The sequence below is a fragment of the Crassostrea angulata genome, chromosome 2 (assembly GCF_025612915.1).
Source record: "Crassostrea angulata isolate pt1a10 chromosome 2, ASM2561291v2, whole genome shotgun sequence".
Taxonomy (NCBI): Eukaryota; Metazoa; Mollusca; class Bivalvia; order Ostreida; family Ostreidae; genus Magallana; species Magallana angulata.
The window spans coordinates 71,852,202-71,874,213 of record NC_069112.1 but is presented as its reverse complement, the minus strand read 5'-3'; the positions used below and the strand labels follow the sequence as shown (position 1 = coordinate 71,874,213).

The 22,012-nt window shown below is 34.6% G+C and overlaps 1 protein-coding gene and 1 pseudogene across 3 annotated transcripts; both read right to left on the bottom strand.

Annotated features, from left to right (window-relative positions):
- Positions 1-9,135: 9,135 nt before the first annotated feature.
- Positions 9,136-11,013, bottom strand: LOC128172297 (uncharacterized). 3 transcript variants are annotated; one of them, XM_052838091.1, is made up of 4 exons: positions 10,865-11,013; positions 10,125-10,326; positions 9,440-9,674; positions 9,136-9,308 (listed from the first exon to the last, which is right to left on the bottom strand). In XM_052838091.1, exons 1-4 carry the CDS (start codon positions 11,011-11,013, stop codon positions 9,136-9,138), a joined length of 759 nt encoding a protein of 252 aa, XP_052694051.1. The 3 variants fall into 3 exon arrangements, 1 of the variants encoding a protein (XP_052694051.1); XR_008242242.1 differs by lacking the exon at positions 10,865-11,013 and having other exon boundaries at positions 9,172-9,308; positions 9,440-10,006; positions 10,125-10,247; XR_008242241.1 differs by lacking the exons at positions 10,125-10,326; positions 10,865-11,013 and adding an exon at positions 9,819-9,957 and having other exon boundaries at positions 9,172-9,308.
- Positions 11,014-13,298: 2,285 nt separating this feature from the next.
- Positions 13,299-18,727, bottom strand: LOC128174830 (uncharacterized; annotated as a pseudogene).
- Positions 18,728-22,012: the final 3,285 nt, after the last annotated feature.

Below are 22,012 nucleotides of genomic sequence, written 5' to 3'. Positions count from 1 at the left end.
ACATTGTTTTACAAAAACTACTTGTCGTTGTTATATGAATTAATCCTGACATTCCGTAAAAAAGGTACAGAAGGAAAAAACCGCACTATCACGCACGGTAAAAAACGCAAACTATTTTTCCTGATACACGCACGATCCCGCACGTTACATGAACGATCACCCACGTTACACGAACTATTTAATACGATTGGCTTGTCAACAATAACGTTGTTACTACTGTATATGTATTTAGAAGTAGTATTTTAGCACATTGTACTTTTGTATCTCATGTACATTTGCATTTTTTCTTTGACAATATATATTAAAACTAATATATAGTTTTAGTAATATTTAATATAAAACTTACATTTTGATGGTCCTGGTTGGGCTGGGTCAGGTTCTGTTGTTTTTGCAATATACATAACAATAATTACAAAGTGGGTAATGTACAAGACTAGTATATTATCTAATATGTACTTTATTTCTCATTAACTTACAGTATAATGCAACATATTATTAACTTGATTGTAATACTACACTACCATAACTACCTTTCCTTTTGACACAGACAGGGGCGCCACATGAACCACAAAACTTGTTTGTGGGGCCTAAAACCGCCCCACAATCAATGCAAAACATGATTATAAAAATATATAATGAATTGTATATAAAAAGAGGTCATAATAAAATTACAATCAATGCTTATAATACCAGATCCAGCACAATCACTAGATATTGCTAGGTAACTTTAATTACCTACATAGCTTTATTTGAATGTTGGAGAAAACGTAACCTACAGAAAACATACCCAGAAGAATAAAATACCAACTTCCTAGGGTAGGTTTTCTCCAACAGAGAATGTACCTGGAGGAAACATACCCTGTACAAATCATAAATACCTGTTTTACTAAATATTCTGTGATGTAATAAAAAAAATTATACAATAAACATTTCTATCATTTGTTGCCTGTGTTTTTATATATATAATCACGTACATATATTAGACAATAATTATGATATATACAAATTCACAGACTTCGCCTTAGCAATTTAACATAATCAGCAATTTATCAATCTGTATAAATGAAATCGCTAGAAGAGATATACATCAACATAATAGTTTTGATTGCAATATACTTTGGAGAACTTGATCCCTTTATTTCCATAAATTATACGTCATCTTTATGAATAGTTCTTTTTCATTGCTAAAATGTCCCTAGATTGAACAAACTTTGAGAGTCTCAAAGGTCTTATTACATTGAAACTTCTTATACTTAAAGGGGCAATTCTTCGTCATGTAAACAAGGCTCGTGCCCTGTTTCTGTTTACATTGGTTCAATATACCAGTAAGACATTTTTTGAAAGCTGGTTTGTCTACCTTATTATACATTTTAAGCATAAATAAACAGTTCCTTATGATTAAAACATTTATTTAAGGTCTAAAACTAGAATTTTCACTTCAACACTAAAATATAAACTAACGCTTTGTTTACATAGCGAAGAATTGTAAGCTCTGTAACTAGCTTATAACTCATTTAATGACACTCAAATCTAAGCTGCCTAATAAATATGCCTTGCTGAAGCATTGTTAACATTAATATCGAAAAAATAATTTTTGACCAAAATCTTGACCATGCCCCTTTAAAGCAGAATACATATAACAAACATGGTTAACGTGTCAACTATTAAATAAATTATTTATGAAAATAAAGTTGAATTTAAATCATGTCCAGGTCTTTTTAAATTAAATATTCAATCGATACAAATATAAGAAAAACCATACGGGATCTACATTATTTTAGAGATATTATTTATAAAACTTATATATTTTTTGATTTACAGTCTCAGTGTCAAATTTACAGTCAAATTTATTTTAAAAGCTTACCCAGGATCTACATTATTTTAAAGATAGTATTTATAAAACTTATATATTTTTTGATTTACAGTCTCAGTGTCAAATTTACAGTCAAATTTATTTTAAAAGCTTACCCAGGATCTACATTATTTTAAAGATAGTATTTATAAAACTTATATATTTTTTGATTTACAGTCTCAGTGTCAAATTTACCGTCAAATTTATTTTAAAAGCTTAACCAGGATCTACATTATTTTAAAGATAGTATTTATAAAACTTATATATTTTTTGATTTACAGTCTCAGTGTCAAATTTACCGTCAAATTTATTTGAAAAGCTTACCCACAGACTAAAACTTTGGACAATGTTTTGGGAGAACAAAAAATCAGTTTTTTTTAAGGTGGCCTTACCAATTTTATTTCGTTTATGAGTAAAATGAACAATAAAAAATCGTTCATTAAACAAATTTAATCTGAATCTGAGCTTGAGTTTTCTATCATAATCATGTCATCAAAAACATCACAAATAATTCCATGAACATATTTTGCCATGCCATGCGCGGATCTAGAGGGGGGGTCGGGGGGGTCCCGACTCCCCCTGGAAAATGAAAATTTATTAAATTTACATTGTAAAATTATCGCGAAAATATGCCTCGGACCCCCCCTGGCAAACACAATTATCCTTCGGACCCCCCCTGGAAAAAATTTCTGGATCCGCGCATGTGCCATGCTATATGACCAAACATAGCGCAAAATGTCATCAACAGTGAATAATGTGCTTGCATTATTGATGATGTTTTCTATAGCTTATAAAGAAACTCTCTCATAGTATGTTATGAAAGATGACGAATTTTGGTCTTGTGATTCCTTAAGTATTTTTAGCTTATGTTTCAAAAGTTCTTCGTCCTCAACAGAAACATTTCAGGTCCTTATCTGCTTCTGAGACACTGAAACGTCCATAGTGGAAAATGCTGGATGTATGCGAGGACATTCAATATCATTGCATTTGCATTTGGTTTCACAAATATCACAGCAATTATGATCAGTTACAGTTTCTAGGGGTTTTTTTTGTTAAATAACATTCTGCAATTATTTCTCTTCGACAATCTGAATCGGTAGTAATAAGCTTCATCATTTCATGATTTTTATGACTTTTATATAAGATAAGTTCTTGAGAAAACTTCCCGTCTCTTCCAGCCCGTCCCATTTGTTGAATAAATGTGTCCATGTCCTGCGGAGGGCTAAAATGTACAATGTTCTGTAAATCTTTAAAATTTACACCTATTCTTGCAGAACTTGTGCTTACTAAGACGCGAATGCTTCAATTTTCTGCTTCCATGTCTTTTCGGATGAATTTCATTACATCGTCAGGAGTATTACTGTGATACAAATTAACTAATAAAGTTGTCGATCCAAATTCTTGAACCAGGGCACAGTAAACAATGGAACATTCTTTAATTGTGTTGCAGAAAATTAGATGCTTTGGGAAGTCTTTACCTTTATTTTTCAGACCACTAAATATAAAGTCTAAACTGTCCTCCACTCCTGAATTGTTTTTGACTTTTTTTACAGAAATTTTAATGTTATTTCTGTCTGGACTGTCCACTATCACACAAGGAGTCATTTTAAAACGGAGACTTTCATAATTTTGCGTCGGTTAGTGGGACTGGCAGTTGCGGTTAATGCAAGAACTGGAGTTGCGGGGCACAAAGAGCGTAGTTCTCCTACTCTAGAAAAGCACTCCCTAAAAGGCTCCTCTTCATTATGACTCTTTCCCCTTGGTAAGTAAATCAGAAATAATTTCATAAGATGCACAATCAAATAGAATTTAATAATAAAATTTATTTACATCTATAAACCTATATAGAACAATCTGTACTTGTGTACCTGCACATATAATTATTTGAATCAGATAGTTATCTTTAGAAATTAAGATGGTATGAAAGAAACTGAATATAAGTTTTTAACATCAAATTTCTTACCACTGCAAAATGGTGTGAGCTTCGTCGACGACAATTAAGCCCAGTTTTCTGGCAAATAGAGGGTGCCGAAACATCTCTCCCCACTTTATAGTGTCAATAAGAATATCCGGACTCCCATATATAAACGTAAATTTCCCAGTAATGACATCGTTTACATGCATTTGGGAACTTTTTATGTATATAGCAGATATTTTGCTTGTTCAATCTTTCAACCTGCTCCTCCATTATGCTTTGGAGTGGTGCTAACACTACTGTCACACTTTCGTTTAATATGCCGATGCCTTCATATATTACTGTTTTGCCACTTCCAGTTTTAGTCCCCACAAACACATCACGTTTTTCTGACAAAGCGTTTATGGCTTGTTGTTGGAAATCGGTTAATTTTTCGATTCCAAGTTTGGTCCGAATAATCTCGGCGGAGGTGGCCATTGTTTATCTTTTGCTACCGAAACGGATATAAAAGCTGTTTTTCTATTGGCTAATCGCTGCGAACAGAATTATCGTTCTTTTCAAGCAAAGTTCAGACGGCGCCACATGTGACCGGCAATTTACAATGCATATCGGCCAAGGTTTTATGAGAAGCGTAGTGTATCGGAAACCCTTGGCTAGCGAAGATGACTAAATCATTAATGCTCGTCTTTTTCCCTATTATGCTTATATTACTCAGAACATAATTCTACCAAAAATTATCTGGAATTGCATAGTTTTAATTCATATTGAGCCTTTTGGCCTTTGATAGGGTCATCTCTTTTGTTTCCAGTTCAATCAGATCCTTTCTTTCAAACTGCGAGGAGTCCAGGATTTCTTCCTTAACTTTAACTGTAGCACCTATTTCACCAGACTCAATTTTAAGCATATTCAGAGAGATCGACTCAATCGGGACTTGATCTTTATCATTTTGAAGTTGCGGGGGTTAAAGTAGAGTTAAACGCATTAATTTCAGAATCCGATTCTGAAAAAAAGGGAAGGTGACTGTTAGGGGGCTGAACCAACAAAAGAGACAGATGAACGAGATGATGCGGGGGTAAAGGTGGGTGCAGGCGAATGTGGCAAGCGGTAGTGCTACTGTTGTCGCCTTAACAGTCTCATGATTAACACAACACCAAAATGACGATGATGGTCACCAGCACAGCTATAAAAAAATGTTCATAAATTGTTAACATACATAGTGTTTTCGGGTTCAAGATATTCATTATGACATAAAAGACTTAGAATGGACTCATACTCTTCATCTAAATAATTCGTTTATTCAAATGAAAAACTATCTCAACTATTCTCCAATGATTGAGTTATTTTATGATAAACACCCGTCATTTCAATTGATTTCTATCAATTTTTCTTTTCGATATCATATTTTGTATCTAATAACAGATACATGTAAAACAAAAAGAAGGACAGATACAAGTATTAAATATATATATATATATATATATATATATATATATATATATATATATATATTTAAAAATCAAAACAATTGTTTGCTTTTCTTATGTTCTTTATACCTATTGTAGTAGTTGGTGCCTCCTACTCTGTGGATTCCTTCTCAGATTTTGTCAAAGGCTCTGCAATAGTGTTCTGTTGGAATTAGTAGGTCCTTCCCCTTGTAAATAGAACCGCAGGAGTGGTCTGACTGGTCTCTATCTCCGAGGGTAGAGCGGTAGTGGCAGTACCCCCCTTTGTAGATACATGTATCACTGCATATACACAATGCCATCCTCATTGAGTATATACAATATCACTATTATTGCCAGTACACAATGTCACTATCATTGCCAGTACACAATGTAATAATCATTGCCAGTACACAATGTCAATATCATTGCAAATACACAATGTCATTATCACTGCATATACACAATATCTCTCTATCATTGCCAATACACAATGTCACTATCATTGCCAGTACACAATGTCATAATTATTGACAATACAAAATGTCAAAATCATTGCCAATACACAGTCATTATCACTGCATATACACAATGCCACCCTAATTGAGTAAATACAATATCAATATCATTGCCAGTTCACAATGTCACTATCATTGCCTATTCACATATCAATATCATTGCCAAAACATATTGTCAATACCATTGCCAATACACAACGTCTCTAGCATTGCCAATACACATATCAGCATCATTGCCAATACACATATCAGCATCATTGCCAATACACAATGTAATATTGTACACAATATACACAATGCCACCCTCGTTGGGAATATACATTATCACTTTCATTGGGTATACACTGTACACAATAATATCACTATCACTGGTAGCATGAATATTTAATTTTCCTTTTTCTTCTAATATTTTTGCTTCAAATTGTTTGTCCCTCCAAGTGTCAAGAGACTGTGTCGCTGTATTATGGCAAAGATCATTCCCGTTATATTGGGAATGATCGGCGGAATGTCTCTCTTTGTTGCACTGTCGACAAAGTACAGATGATTTTCTTTCATACGTTCTACGCTTGATCCCAGCTTCCTCTTCCTCTTGCTTCCTCTTGTGGTATCTGTGGGCAGAATATGATGTTGGCAAGGGGGAATTTGGTTGGGTGGAAATCCCTGATAACATGGAAGCATGTAGAGTTGGTGAAGAGATTGGCTGCAGTGATGGGGTTGGTTGACTTTAAAGCTGTAGGAGTACTGGGAGCAGATGCTGCAGAGTTGGAGAACATGTCGGGGGAATGAATAATAAAGGATGACATGGAAGCTGAACTGAAGGCTGATCCACAGGTGATCCTACAGTCTCTTGCTTGGAAGGAGTTGATGCAGGTATTGGTGATTTGGTTTTCACTCTTCTTTTCAGTTTGACTGTACCTGCTGTGTTTGGTGGCAGACTGAATTCGTGGACGTCTCCTTTGTTTTTTGTGGGGAGATTTGAGGGCTTCTGAAGTGGAGGTGGCAAACTTGTAGCCGCTGTCACAGGGTGCTTTGATGGAGCTGTTCCTTGTTCAAGAACATGTCTATCTTGTTTTTTCCCACGACGATTAAACCTGAAGAAAATAAAAAGATGTATTAATAAAGATCAGAAGGCGCAAATTCAAATCCATTGATCATCTGAGCTACAATAGTTCAGTAAAAAAAACTATCTAGACATCTTCGAGATGCTGACCATCTCAAAATACACTGCTAAAATAATTTAAAATAGGATAGAAGCAAAGGAGTTTGCTTTGACACTTCAAGTTAACGCAGTGTAGATAAGGCTACACGTCGCTCTGATATGCTATTGAAGGGATAATGAGATATGACGTCATAATACATGCCCCGCATCTGTATTTCCATATATGGAAAATACACCGAAAACAGTAGTTTTGTCAAAATATACGGTTGATTAAATACTTTATGGGAAAACCTATAACAACGAATTACACATATGTGTATATACAAATTTACAACAACGAGAATATACGAAGAATTTCTATATCACATCTGTCGTATGGGTGTGAATCTGCGTCCCGAAAGCGCTCGTCAGACGCTGTAATTGATGTAAACACGTGTAGCTGGTGTTCTCGATGGTAACGATCTTTTCATGATTTATCAGGTATGTAGAATAGATAAACAGTGCATTTGTAATAGATCAGATAACAAAGTAACTTTTTTACTGTGTTTTTATACAGTGGATGAATTTCTGATCAACTTATTGTGTTGTTTCGTTCAAAACATGAGAAGAGACTGCATTGTTTACATTTATACTGTACAATGTACATGTAGAAGTTTATTGTTAGTGCATTTCAAATACATTTTATCTAGTCTTAAATTGAGTATTTGATCAAACATTTTGCATCAAAATACTCAGAAAGACTTGCATATTAAAGCAATATGAGCTGCAATTTTCATGATTAAATTTTTTTTTAACGAAAATGTGATTTTCTACTAAAATGACATAAATATCATTGTTTTTAAATCTCTTTTCGCCAACTTTTTGTGAAAAGGGCCGTTAAGGAGCCTTAATTGGAGCAAAATTGAATTATTGTCGTCCCGTACAAAAATTGCTATATGGTCCTTAGAAGAGATATCTTTCCTCTGACAAAGGTTAATGATTTTTTCCATCCTTATGTATCATAAAAGTGTAAGTTACATGCAGACTTAGCATACTAGCAGGTTTATACAGCAAAATGGAATTCTTAAAAATACAGCTCATATTGCTTTAATAAACCAGCAAAAATCCATTTTCCAAAATGCTTGACGCAACTCACATGTTATAGATAATATGACGTCATGGTTGATTTTGGCGCAAAAAAGATTTATTGTATAATTAGCTAATCTAGTGAAACGGTAAAGAGTTAACCTCATGTTCAAAATAATTATATGCATAATATGTATACGTTTTCAGCTGAAAGCAGTCCTAGAAAACGATATAAAGAAAAAGGTAGGAACATTTATTAATGTAAACAAGCATGCCCCTGATGTGTTATAGCGATGTTGAGTTGTCTCACCACTGTAATGTCGCATAATATTGAATGTTAAAGTCAAGTTACAAGCGAGATACTATTATGGTCAATCATTTAAAATGCACCAGTAAACCATTTTATACATAAAAAAAAAAAAAAAAAAATTGATCTCAAATCTTGTCCAAGTCCCTTTAAATATTTCGCTTCTAAAGTTAAGTCCCTTCTCCCAATTTTAACCACAAGAGTTATCTCCCGTTTCCCATAATGCATCGGGGCATGTATTCACTGGCGTCCCACGACCTCTTGTCAGTATCCTAACCATGAGGGAACTACCAAACCATATCGGAGTTTTAACTCTCGCATGTGTAAGTGGATGATTTCTGAGTTTGGAATTTTAGTGCCAGTTGGTTCTGGTAAGTTATTCTTATTCATCATGTTTATATTCAGCAAGAAAATTTGAACAGAAGCTATTTAAATTCTAAAATGAAACACAGTAACAGTAAAATATATCGCAAGGTTTAATTAAAATTTTTCATGACCCTGCATGGTCAAAGACTTTTTTTTGAATGGTGAATTATGGGGGCTAAATTTAACTCTAATCATATATAGTTCTTTGTTCAAATGATTCCCAGGGTTGGGTGGGACCACAGTGGGGGGGGGGGGGGGGGGCAAATTTTTACATAGGAATATATAGTGAGAAATCTTTAAAAAAAAAAAATAAAAAAATTCCTCAAATAGTTTAGATACAAGTTTGTTCAAACAATTATCCCCGGGGTATGTTGGGGCAAAATTGAGGGGGGGGGGCAAATTTTTACATAGGGAGGTATAGAGAAAAAAAAACCCTTTAAAAATCTTCTTGAAAAGCATTCAGTCCAATATATTTATATGTTTAATTTTGATGTTTTGGTGTTTACAGGTGCTATTCAACCTTACGGTGAAAAACTCTCTCAGTTTCCGAATATGCAGTGGAAGCAGCAACTGAGGGAGTTGAATGAGGGAGGGATGGTGTATATTCTCCAGCCATGTCACAATCTGCAGGGAATGATATGTAGGAAGAGGTCATTGCTTCAGGGTTTCCCTTTGCACTATCTCCTGATATTTAGAAAAAATTAATTAAACAGTACTAATCAAACTTTCCATTAGCTATGTCCATATATGATAGAAATCATTTATTTAAAATACACTCTTCTTTAAATTATGACATTTACATATTTTGTGTGTACCTGCAGGATCAGCATACAATTGTGATGGCAGATAGGCTTCATCTGGAATGGCAGATGGATTGAATGGATAAATACCAGTCACCCTGAACCCATTTACAAGATAATCGGGTTTTAGACTGCTCCACGACTTTGTGAAAAGCCGAAAAAACTTGACAAGAGTCACAGGACAGGCTGTCTCTGTTGTGAAGGAAGAACTGATTTCTTGCATTTTTTTTTCAAGGGTCCAAACACAGATCTAAAAGTGAACATGTCCATGTATAACCAATATATATAATTCCATTGAATGCACCCATTAGCCAGTTAGTCTTAGGTCATGTATGTGTTACTGGAATAAATTAATGACCATAGTAGAAAACAATAGTCATGTAAATATTAACACCTGTCTAAAGGTTGCAGCCAATGTGAGCAGTGAGCAGGCATTTCCATAAGAATGATCTGTTTTTCTCGTGCACTTTCAATGAGTTCCACATGATGGTGGCTATCATGCCCATCGAAAATGAGAATTCGGGGTCGTTCCTCTCCAATATTTTTCAAGAATACATTTTAGAACCATAGGAGGGATATGCCCTTTAAGGAGAAATGCTCTTGTTTAAACAAAGACGCATTAAAATGCCCCAAGCACTTTGTATCTGAGGGAAAGCAAACAATTTGTAAGGAATGATGAAATGTAATCTACAATGTATACCTGTTTTGTCCACCCAGAATCAGACACGCTGATAAAAGACCCAAAGGGGGCATTTTCTGTGTCCCAGGATTTAAGTGCTTGCTGCGTTTTGCCTTTTGTGATGAAGTGAGGAGGCATCATTACACCTGCTGCATTGCCACATGCCAGAATTGTGATGTTCTCTCGATTCCCAGACTTCGAATGAATGTATTTTGTGCCTGTTCTGGATTATGCAAATTGAAAAAAAAGATTTTTTTTAAATCCATTTTGTCATATTTTTACTCTCTAAGTGTCACATTTTTATCATTTTGGCTTTAATTAGATATTTTATAATCTCGTGGGTTTAGATATTTTATAATTTCATAGGTTTAGATATTTTATAATTTCATTTCAAACACTTTGGTTTTAAAATTATACCATTTAACTTTAAGAATGGACAGGCATGTAATATTATGTGGCTTTGTGTTCCAGTTTGAAGTTGCTTTCTTTAGAAAGCATTCTACGAATTCAGCAGCAGAAATACGATATACGATATACATGTACCAACCCACACTATATTGACCTTCTCACCTCAAATTTTGGAGAGTGGATTTTGGAAATTTATTTTTGTTGTATGACGTGCAAAAAAGAAAAAAAAAACGGAAAAAAACACCACAGCCCACACGGCGGTCAATATTATTTAATCAAAATTGCCGATATAAAACGAGCATCTGATCCGCGTATATGGTGTGTTTTACTTGTGGAGGATTATCAGATATTACCTGGCTACAACAAGTGGGGAATCAGAAGAGAGCGCAATGAAACTCTTGTCCATATTCCATATGTTCATTGGTTTGTTGTCTAGTCTGTTTGTAGTCAGAACGTCGTTTAAAGCAAAAAAGTACTTGTCCGTTCGTTGTCTCGTCATCATTTGATGTCGGATTGTGGCAGTGGCCTCCGGCTGTCGAAGTGAGACTTCACCTCCATTCCTCTTTTTGAACAGCGTCCACCATTTCTCCGAGGGTGCACCATTTTTAAATGATTCCCCCCCCCCCTCTTCCTAGCAAGTGCCCCAGCGGCACGCAAAAAGCTGAAACCTACGCCCATCTCCGCCCGTTCGGTAGCACTTTTAAGAAGCTGTTTTTCTTCATCCGCTGTCAGAACTGGGGTTTTCCCATTAACTGCCCCTTCTTTAACCCTGTCGGTTACATGATCATGTAATGTTGATTTTGGTACATTGTACTTTTTGCTTGCTTTCAGCAAGGACAAAAAGCCATTTTTAACTTCGTTCACAGCCGCCGCCATGCTCTCTGGTGACCACCTTCTTCTTTTAGAAGGATACATCTGTAATGTTTTATTTTACTCTGCAAAATAAATTATTCGTATCTCTTTTATCAAACTTTTAATTTATCTCAAAACTGCACGTTTCGTTGTTTTTGAAAATGGAGGTGAGTGGGAGGTGTATCTTGACAAGCAAAAAAAAAAAAAATTACCCAAAATCATAAAAAAATCCTGATCCGAAGGGGGAGGGGATAGCATATTGCACATCTAGCTTGACATTTTATTATTTTGCCTTTTTCACTTCAGTTTTTTACGTGCTCTTAAAGAGGGGAGGGGCGCTCCATGTTAATTAATTTATTTATTGCAAATTAAAGAAAAATGTTCGTGCGAGAAAAATTTGGATGCTACATGCGTGTTAAAATCTACGAGCTACCATTCCTATTTTGTGTGTAAGGATATCGGATGTAGATCAATAAATTTAATTCCAAACCAAAGAAAATGGTGGGGGGGGGGGGTCGCACTTTGACGATTATTTAATTGTAAAGGGAGCCGGGGGAAAGGGGGGGGGGGGCTGTAGGTCCTAGGAGTTAATGAACATTAGTCAGCTATTTTTTTTTATCCAAATGAATTTAATTTTTTATTCATTTTTATCAATTTACTATAGAAAGGTTGGGGTGTCTATCTTAATAGTTCGTAAATATAGCTTTGGATATAAATTATATTAATTAATTGCTGCTTTTAACTAAACAAAAATGATTTTAATAAAACTAAATATGTACAGAGCAAATGACAAGAATTAGACCCACAAGAACTAGTCTTTACACACATTTTCACCATGCATCGGACGATGTCCGATGCATGGTTAATATGCGTCCGATGCATGGTGAAATGATCAAATTTTACAAATTGAACGCTACAATTAATTGACTATATTTGAAATGCTATTTTTATAAAATTTGGTTCAAAATTTGTCCTTTTCACTTTATGGATCAAATACTAAAGCATATGTACAACAATATGTAAAGAAAGATAACTCTAATGTTTTGATGATTCATAAAATCCCGGCACCTTACCTTTTAAAGATGGCGAAATTGACGTCACTCGAAGGTCAGTGTAGTGCGTTTTTACGAAACACGTGATACAAAAAATCACGATCGTTTTTGTGTTTAGGTCTTGGACTTTAAAAATGTTTAGAAGAAAACACAAACTCATGATGAGTATTTTGTATGTTTATTTCTGAAATCGTCCGATCCAAGGTATGTGTCCGATGCATGGTGAAATCACCCTACTTGATGTTATATGACCTCACAATGATCATTTGAAATGTATGTACTTATGTATCTATGGTGATTGTTCAAAACTCCTGAAGATTACTATGAAACCGGTAGAGTTTAGAGTCGGTTTTCTGTTATTTTATATATATATATATATATATATATATATATATATATATATATATATATATATATATATATATATATATATATATATATATATATGTGAGTTGCGTCAAGCGAAAAGGGACCTTCGTGACAAAATTTTGGAAATTGTGTTTTTGCTTGTTTATTAATAGGCAAGTGTATCTGAGTATTTTGATGCGAAATGTTTCATCAAATACTCAATTTAAGACGTGATAAAATGCATTTGAAATGCACTAACTAATGCAAGATAACGTCATAAAAACGTTGCATAACGTCATAGAATATCAATGTCATTAGAACGTCATCAAAAATAAAACAACGGCATTTCTTGTCCTGAAGAAATATAAGTCACTAAATTAATTGACATTTTCAAATGTTTAAAAATTTAGTATTCAATTAAACAAAGTTCAAACGTGTTGGAAAACGAAAATAAACACAATTTCAATGTCATTAAATGAATCCTAACAGTTCATTATGTTTTCATTTGAAACCATTCATTTTATCATCATCGTCATCACTCTTCAGCCTCTGGACAGGTAGTATCCTTAAAAGGATCTAATACGAAAGGGCGAACAACACGGAACGGGTAACGTTGCCTCTCTGAGGTCATCCCGCCGGGAGGTAGAATGACGGTAATTACTGACCCTGTTGTAATGTCTTCCGGACTGGTACTGGATTTCAGAAGCGTGATTTCTCGTTCACTGTCATCGGCGTGACTTTTGACCAACAGTTTTTCTGTTTTAAAAAAAAATAAATTTATTTCAGCACATGTTCCGTTCACAGTGAATATACGGATATTATACATGTATTTTTTAAATTTATTTTTTACAATTTATTTGGCTGCATTGATATTGATTAAAAAGAAAAATATATAAATTTCCAGATGCATAAGCAGTCTGTCGATCCGATGGAATTATATGTTTTACAACTTGTAACTAAATACATACCTGGTGATAATGATGTAAATCTAAAATGTCGCATTTTCCGGATGCCTTTCTCGTTTGTGAAGAAGGTGCTGGTAAACGACTTCCAATCATACCAGTCCCAGCTGTGTTCTCCAGCGTCGTTGATGTAGGTAACGGGAGAGTTGATATGGCGCTTTTCCTAACAACCTCAACAAGACCGGAAAGGCTATCTACATCCGTTATGTTAGCAAATCCGGCATCAACAAGACACCGGCCATGGTATGGAACTTGCATTGACAGCTGAATATCGTGATGCAAGCCCATGAGAGTTCGCCACATCAGATATCCCAGAACATATCTGTTTTTGTTTTCACCTAAAAATAGAAAATATTAATGTTTGATACCAAAACGACAAATAATAGCTCATGTCATCCCGTTTATTGTCGGTGCGTGCTTTACCTGCACAATTGTCACAGTGTATCACACACGACTTTTCTCCGGAACCGTAGGTTGTGAGGCAGTGGTGAAGCATGGAGACAACACCATTGGCACCTTTGATCCCTGCATCATTTCCCCCGATGCCTTGGTCCCCGTCAATCAGATAATTGATTTGATGGTGCTGTCCTTCAATTGCAACACCAAACAACTGAACTTTTCGGGGAGTCAGGAAATACAGTGGTCCTTCTTGGCGTGCGAATGAGGGATGGAGAGAGCCTGGGAAAAGTCAAAAGTGTAGTGAACTTCCTTAAGGTCGGTTGAACAAGGGGGGATTACTCCAGCAGGCCTGTGATTTAGCTCCATTTCTTTTCTCGCATTCTTTACTGCATTGTTATACACCTGCAATGGATAAATCATGTCAAACAATAACATAGACATATTTACAGAGAAATACAAAAACATTGTTGATATATTATCAAAATGTTAAACTACCTGACGCTCTTTCTCCACCATTAACAAATGTTCAGTGAAAGCCTGCAGATGCTCCTGTTTTTCCTGTTGTCCAGCAGCTGTAGATATGTTGGCCCGATGATTCTCACATTTTGGACAGATGTCGGAACGTGGAGTCATATACTTAATTGATATTGGGACAGCAGTCTCTCCACAGAAGCTTAAATGTTGTGAGACCAACGTGGCGTTTGTTTGCTTCAGTACATGATGTGACGTAGGTTGAATGCAGAGATGACTTGTTACCAGATGACGGCAGAAAGATGTGAGGATGTCCTTGGTTTTTCACATTGGGCTGAGGGAGTCCAAACTCTTCAGCGTAATTCTGGATAAAGTCTATTGCATTTTTCAGGTCATCAAAGCGGAAAGCATTGCTAGGGCGTTTATTCTTGTAGTTGTGCGTTCTTGGTATGCACCCATTATCGTTCATGCGGGACACAGTATTCTTCACATATTATGAACCAACACCATATGCAAAAAGAAAAGAACCCTTGCAAATTTCCTTATTCCTAAAGAAGTATATGTATCTCTTCCTTTTTCATTCCTTTCCTCTCTGTGTACAGCTATTCGAATTGTCTCTTTCCTCTCTTGAAAGTTCTCTTAATGCCAAGATCGAGTTCTGCTTATCATCTAATGGGACACTGTCTAAGCATTTTTTTTCCACATTAACAAGATGTCAAAAGATTTTCTTTCAAACTCCGTATATCACTTTTTCCGTTACATGATACGTTGTCGTCGTCTTCACTTTCAATCTCTTCGCTATAGTCATCGCCATTACTTCGAGTAAACAGGTCTATTCGTTCTCTTGAAACATCATCATGAACGCGGTTACTGTGTATTAACTCGTCCCTATCCGAATCGCTATCACTTTCTTCATCAGAGGGTGCACTTGTCACTTGTCTATGACGAAGGAGGAACTCATCAATCAAGTCGTCTAAAGCCTGTTGATTTTAAAAAGTTTGTTTAGTTTGTGTATTGAAAAATTAATATAGGATAGGACCCTTTACACAATTCATCGGGTTGCCATTAATCAACTGACAGCCTCCCCCCCCCTTGTTTTAATATTCTTTGTATCAAAACAATAATATCTTCATGAAAATGAAAGTAACGGAGTTAACTGATAACAGCATTAATAAGCAGAAAATTTTTGCAAAAGGAGTTCTTTTACTTCCATTGCTAAAATTTTCAAACATTCATCACGCTGCGACGAGGGCTCGATCCCGGTACCTATGATATTAGAGATAAGACACATACCACTACGCTATGGGGTCTTAGAAGTATGGGAAGTAAATATTGTACACATCTATCGAAAGGAATATTTCATGATCGTTGTCATGACAATTTATTCTGCCATTAAATATATTTGGTTTAGCAAGAAGAAAAATTAAATATTTCATATCAAAACATTGCATTAATGACTAAGTCTATAGATGCCGCTAACAATAACTTAAGATTGGTGTAACGTAATGTACCAGAATGTGTTATATGTATATTTAATAACTTTTAAAAAAAATCTTTAGTCATTACATTTTCATATTGTTTAATTTCAAAACTATTAGCTAACTGATTTTTATGAAGTTAAATTAAATCTTTTGAACTTCAGAAAAAGCAGGTTTAAATAATTTCGATAATTTAGTATGAACATAATAAAAAGTAAGTAAGTGTCTTTCACACTCTCTGGATCTCTTTAGACCCCTAAGTCCTACAGCAGAGAGCCAGGGTAACTGCGACACCTTTGCAACAGCTGCCAGCCACTCGCCGGCACTCGATTCAAACTGCAGTGCTTTTGCGCCAGTTACATGTACCAGTAACTCCGAAAATAATAAGGGTCGATTTAGTCAGGCGGAAGTCTCCATTCTGACTACTTTGAGGTGATGATTGTTTAAACACATTAATTACAGGGTAATATTGAATCATCATCTTGCTGATTACCATCGATGTTAATTCATTTACAAAAGGGTTCTGAGAAAAATGTAATTGAATTACTTTTGCTAATTTCTATGTTATAAAAGGCATGGGTTCTTAATACTGGCAAACCAATAATCACCAAATGTGGGGTATAAATTAATTGAATGTGGAATCTGACACTCTGTAACTAAGGTTGATTCTGTTTCTTTAACATGCGAACAAATCCAGACGAGATGTGTAAATTGGAGAAGAGGATGAAGGAACAGAGCAAGCAAGATGTCTTAGAACAAGTCGAAGTCTTAAAAGCCCTCCTGGCCAGAGTGACCTTGGATTGCAAGCAAATTAAAATTATCTTAAACTTTATAGAAGGTAAGTTGTCTAAAGTAGATAGCGGTATCTCGGCTAAAAGGATCAAATTTACAACGCTCTAGTTGTTTGATTTGTGGTACACCATTTAGTGAAAGCCCGTGTGTATCCGTGTGAAATGTACAGAATCCAACAATACTACCTTGAGCTCGCGATGATTGTGAACAGATCAAAATAATAACTTATTTAACTGTTTTAAAAAGTAAAGTTAGTGTAACAACTTTTTTACAAGACATTGAGGGACATTTTGCTTTTAAAATTGATAAATGGTTAAATCCATTTTATATGTACTTGTTAACTTTGTTAACACTATACCACGCAATACTTTGTAACAGAAAATGTTATTTAAAACTTATGATTTGTACTATCTCTGTTGTCTTTGGATCTCCTGATAACAAAAACGATTAAGAATCTTAAAACTTTGTTAAAGGATAATGACAGTTTACTTACTGTATATAGTTGATGAATGGTTCTTCTTCTGATGCAAAAAGAGTGAAGTAAAGAAATACTTCGAAATGTGCACTTTTTATACTGAATTTTGCCTTCTTATTAAAGGAGTGGTCCTACGAAAAAACCGCGTTTTTTAAACCATGCCTAGATACAATAGTTTGTTAGTTCTAAATTTAGCAATACTTTACACTGTAGCTTTGGTTACAAATGACTAAGGAGACCCTGATAGTAGATATTTATGGTATCATCCTTCAACTGTTGCTTTGCTCTTCGTCATAAATCTACCCCCTGACGTCATTAACTGTGAACTACCCCATGACTGTAGACTCCCCCTGACTGTAGACTCCCACCTTGACCTCGTGTGACCTTTATGGGAAAAACCCATGACGTCATACTGACTGCAGAGTGACTGCTCTCTGTCCCCCTTACTACTCCTACAAATACTTACAATTTCACATTGATCTTTGCACACAGACAAATGATTTCTGAGCAAGACAACTGGAATTTTCTTTCCACAACCTTTGCACAATTCTTTTTCACAAAATTCTGATGGCTATGGAATATTAACAATTCAGATAGATAGTTTCAACATTTTAATAGCACAAATCCTCACCAGGTTTGCTTTTTTCATTGTTGTTTAGAACTTTAGAAATAAAATAAAAACATTTTTTAACTTCCAGTTTGCATTCACATCTTTTACCTCAATTGATCTATGACATTTTATATGTTATTTATGAATCAAAATTGTAAATGAAAAATCAGTTGAGACATTAGAGTTAAGATAACTAATTAAGGTACCTCACTTCTGTCTTCTACATCCACGGACAGTTGTCCTTGCAATGGTCTTATGTAGCATATTGCGGAGCCAAGTCCACTCTCATCAGACAAATAGTGAGTCGTATACCCATAGCTTGGAATAGGAATCGTTTCCAATAGAGTTCTTGATGATGAAGGCATCAACTCATATCCCCCAGCATCCTTTAGTTTTGGGTAATGCTCCAACAATGCATCTCTAAGATTTTCAGCATCCTTGTTCTTTGCTAGAACCAGTCTTTTTTTCCGAGCCCTGCTTCAATAAGAATTCTCTTCATTGTTTGTCTGGTACCTCATCCAAAAAAAAATATGTAATACATTTAAAAGGGAAAAAAACAAAACAAATTCCATATTTTAATTGGTGTTATGAAATATCTCTGAATCTTGTTTTTTTATTTACACTTGGTAAGTAGAGTGCTGTACAGATGATTTGGAATCTATCTTAAAACATGTTTGATCCGACTCTATTGTAGGGGAAGGGGGGAAAATACTAAAATACTTTAAAAGGATCGAGGTTCAAGACTGATTTTGTTCATAATTCATAAATTTACCTCATCAGGACCTCCAAGACAACATTTGTGAGTCCAAGTGGTGTTTAACGCATGTCTTTGGAATTTCATATGCGGCCTTCTTAGTGCATTTAAGTTCATATTGTATGGGGCAAACATTGTTCGTATTGTGGTTGTTCAAATCCTGAACTCTTAATCTGTTACAACTGCAATATTTCGAGCCTTTCAGACAGAGCTCGAAAAAACAATTTAAATGTATTACCATATTAGAGGCTTACCCAATGTTGAACAGGTCCAGCACAATCTCCTGATTTAGCTATATAACTTAAAGGGGCATGGCCACGATTTTAGTCAAGTTTTATTTTTCTGTTTTTATAATTTACAATGCTTTAGGAATGCATTCCTAATGATCAAATGACATTTGGGTGCCAGTCGATGATTGGGTGCCAAATCACTGATAAACAGTACATGTAAAATGATTTTGGTATAAAAACCAGATAGTGATAAAATGTTAATTGCATGCACCGCGGCCAACAAATGCTCAGTCTGCAGCATAGACATGGGGAACTTCAACTCTGAGCTCGATACCATAAAATACCAATCCTGCAGCATGAGGCAAAGGACCATTGACATCACAAAAATATACATATGTGAGGTAGTTGCTGAAGTTGACAACAACAACACCAAGTTAATCATACCAGATTTGGTGTTTAGAGGCCGTCCAGACCTTGTCCTTGATCCAAATCAGTTAGAAACACAACTCCTAAATTCCTTATCTCTAACTGTGAAACTCAACATTGGCTGCACACATGTGTTGAACATTACACACATCCAAAATTGAGGGATTGATCAATGAAACTGTATACTTTTTTTTAGGAACAAATCAGCAATTTGTATCAGTGACTTACAAAATTGGTTCTATGCAGTTGTAGCTGTTCGGTTTTTTTAAAAATACAAATATACAAGTACAAATTAGCAATTTGTATCGGCGACTTGATTTGGTACTATGCAGTTGTAGCTGCTTGTTTGTTTTTCTAGTACAAATAAGCAAGTACAAATAAATGATTTGTATCGGTGAATGAATAAAATTTAGTATTATGCAGTTGTAGCTGCTCGTTTGTTTTTAAAGAGACTGTTCGGCGGATCTTATCAAAAAACCGACTTGAAAAAATTTTCCGACCGGGTTCGGTATTTTTGTTCTACTCATGAATGTATAAACTTTCAGAAAATTACAAAGTTCTCCATGCAATAAATCTTATTATTTCATTAAAATAAATAATTACGTATAAGCTATCACATAAATGCATTGCAACTGTTCGGGGTTCAGCCTTCTATACTATTACGCATGCGTATTTACTGTAAACAAAACACATGCAGGGCTCGCAGAGAATCTCCTGGACAGGTTTGTTGATAAAGATATGTCTTTTCTACTTCTCATAATAACTGTTCAGAGTTTTTAAAACAACCACAATTATTATTTTGTAAGCATGTATTGTTCGTGTTTATCATAGGTGTTGCTACAACATAAATTTACAACATACATTTAATTTTATAAATGAGGCCCCTTGAGGTGTTTCTTGACACATATATATATATATATATATATATATATATATATATATATATATATATATATATATATATATATATATTTTAAAATGAATCTAAATTGGTAAACCATTTATAAATTATCGAGTAAGTAAAGATGCGTTTCATTTAGAGAATCGCTTTAACCTCGTTTTCCATGATGACCGAAGTGGGGCGAAGATCTTGTAGTTTTCAGCACGTGCCAATTACTGTCAATCAAAGTCCACGTGGTACAAATAAACGATTTAAGATTATTCCGGTTTGTACGACCCTTGAATTTCCGGAAGCTCATAATTACGTTAATTAAGTATGTGAAAGGGGTTTCATGTATTTCAACTATTACAATTAACGTTATTTCTTATTCCCTAACTATACAATAGGTAAATCTGAATTTATTCACACATGTGTTTTCAGCTGTACTGTCTCTTTAAGTACTAATATGCAAGTACAAATAGCAATTTTTAGGAAATTTTGTTACTTTTGAACCATACAGCAGTAAACCATGAATAGTTTTTATCAAAATTTCACAGTTTTTTTAAATCAACAATGAATAGTATTTCTATTTCATGATTTATTAATAATTTTTTTAAATAGAAATATCTTGATCATATGCATGCAACATGCATTTAACATACAACTTTAATTATCTTCCTCATAAAATGTGTTTAGCAATAATGTTCATGGATAATTGTGTAAACTCCTCATTGACCTCTGTGATTATTATTCAATGTAAGGTATCTGTTATAATTTTGCTTTTACATTAAACAGCAACAGGTTACTGCTGTACTCACTGCGCCTGCATTTTAAATTATGTTGTATGCAGACTGTCCCAGTATTAAAAACAAGAAAACCATTACTTTCAACTATATAATTACACTTGGATTGATAGTGTGTAAGCATTTCAGTAAATGTGATTGTTCTAAAAGTATTAATGTAATTATCAAAAATAAATTAAAAATATAATGTATAAAGAATACCGTAGAAGCAGGTTTTTTCGTTGGGTCAAAATTTCATTGTTCTTTTAAAGTAGTCCGAGTATCGCACTACGTCATAATACGGATTTTACAATATTGGTTCGACTTTTACAAAGCGTTTTAGATACCCGGTATTGATTTTGCTCTACATTACTGTTGTAAACAATGGCAATAATAAGCAATTAGAACGGTAATATATGTATTCTATGAGAGATAGAAATGATTAATGTTGAGAAACTCGATTCTGTTAAAGTAAAATGAAAAACGAAGTTTCTGATTAACCAGGATCTCAGGTATGCTTATATCTTCTTTGTTTTGACCCCCCCCCCCCCTCCCGAATTTTTCTTTTTCTTTTACTAAAACCGGTTTAAATTTAGAGACAGAAGCTATTTCGAATTTAATCAATTGTCAACTAATTAATGTTTAAATGATATCTGACATTGTTGACAGATCTAGGCAGAAAACTGTAGCAAAATCTGATTTTTACGGATTTTTTCGTCAGGGTCTACTTGTTTTAGAGCTTATAGCGTGAAAAGTAATCCGTCAACATATAATTTATTTTACCAAATCTTTTTTCTAAGATGTCAATCTATAGAATAAACACCATGAATTTAAGTTTGAGTCCATAAAATAGTAAAAAAAATTACCAAACGCGATACTAGCATTGCATTTTTTGTATTCCCTTTTGATACATCAGGTCCATAAAGTGTACTTACTTACAAAAACTTGCGCAAAATTATTGATGAGATATGGCTTAAATAAATATTTCTA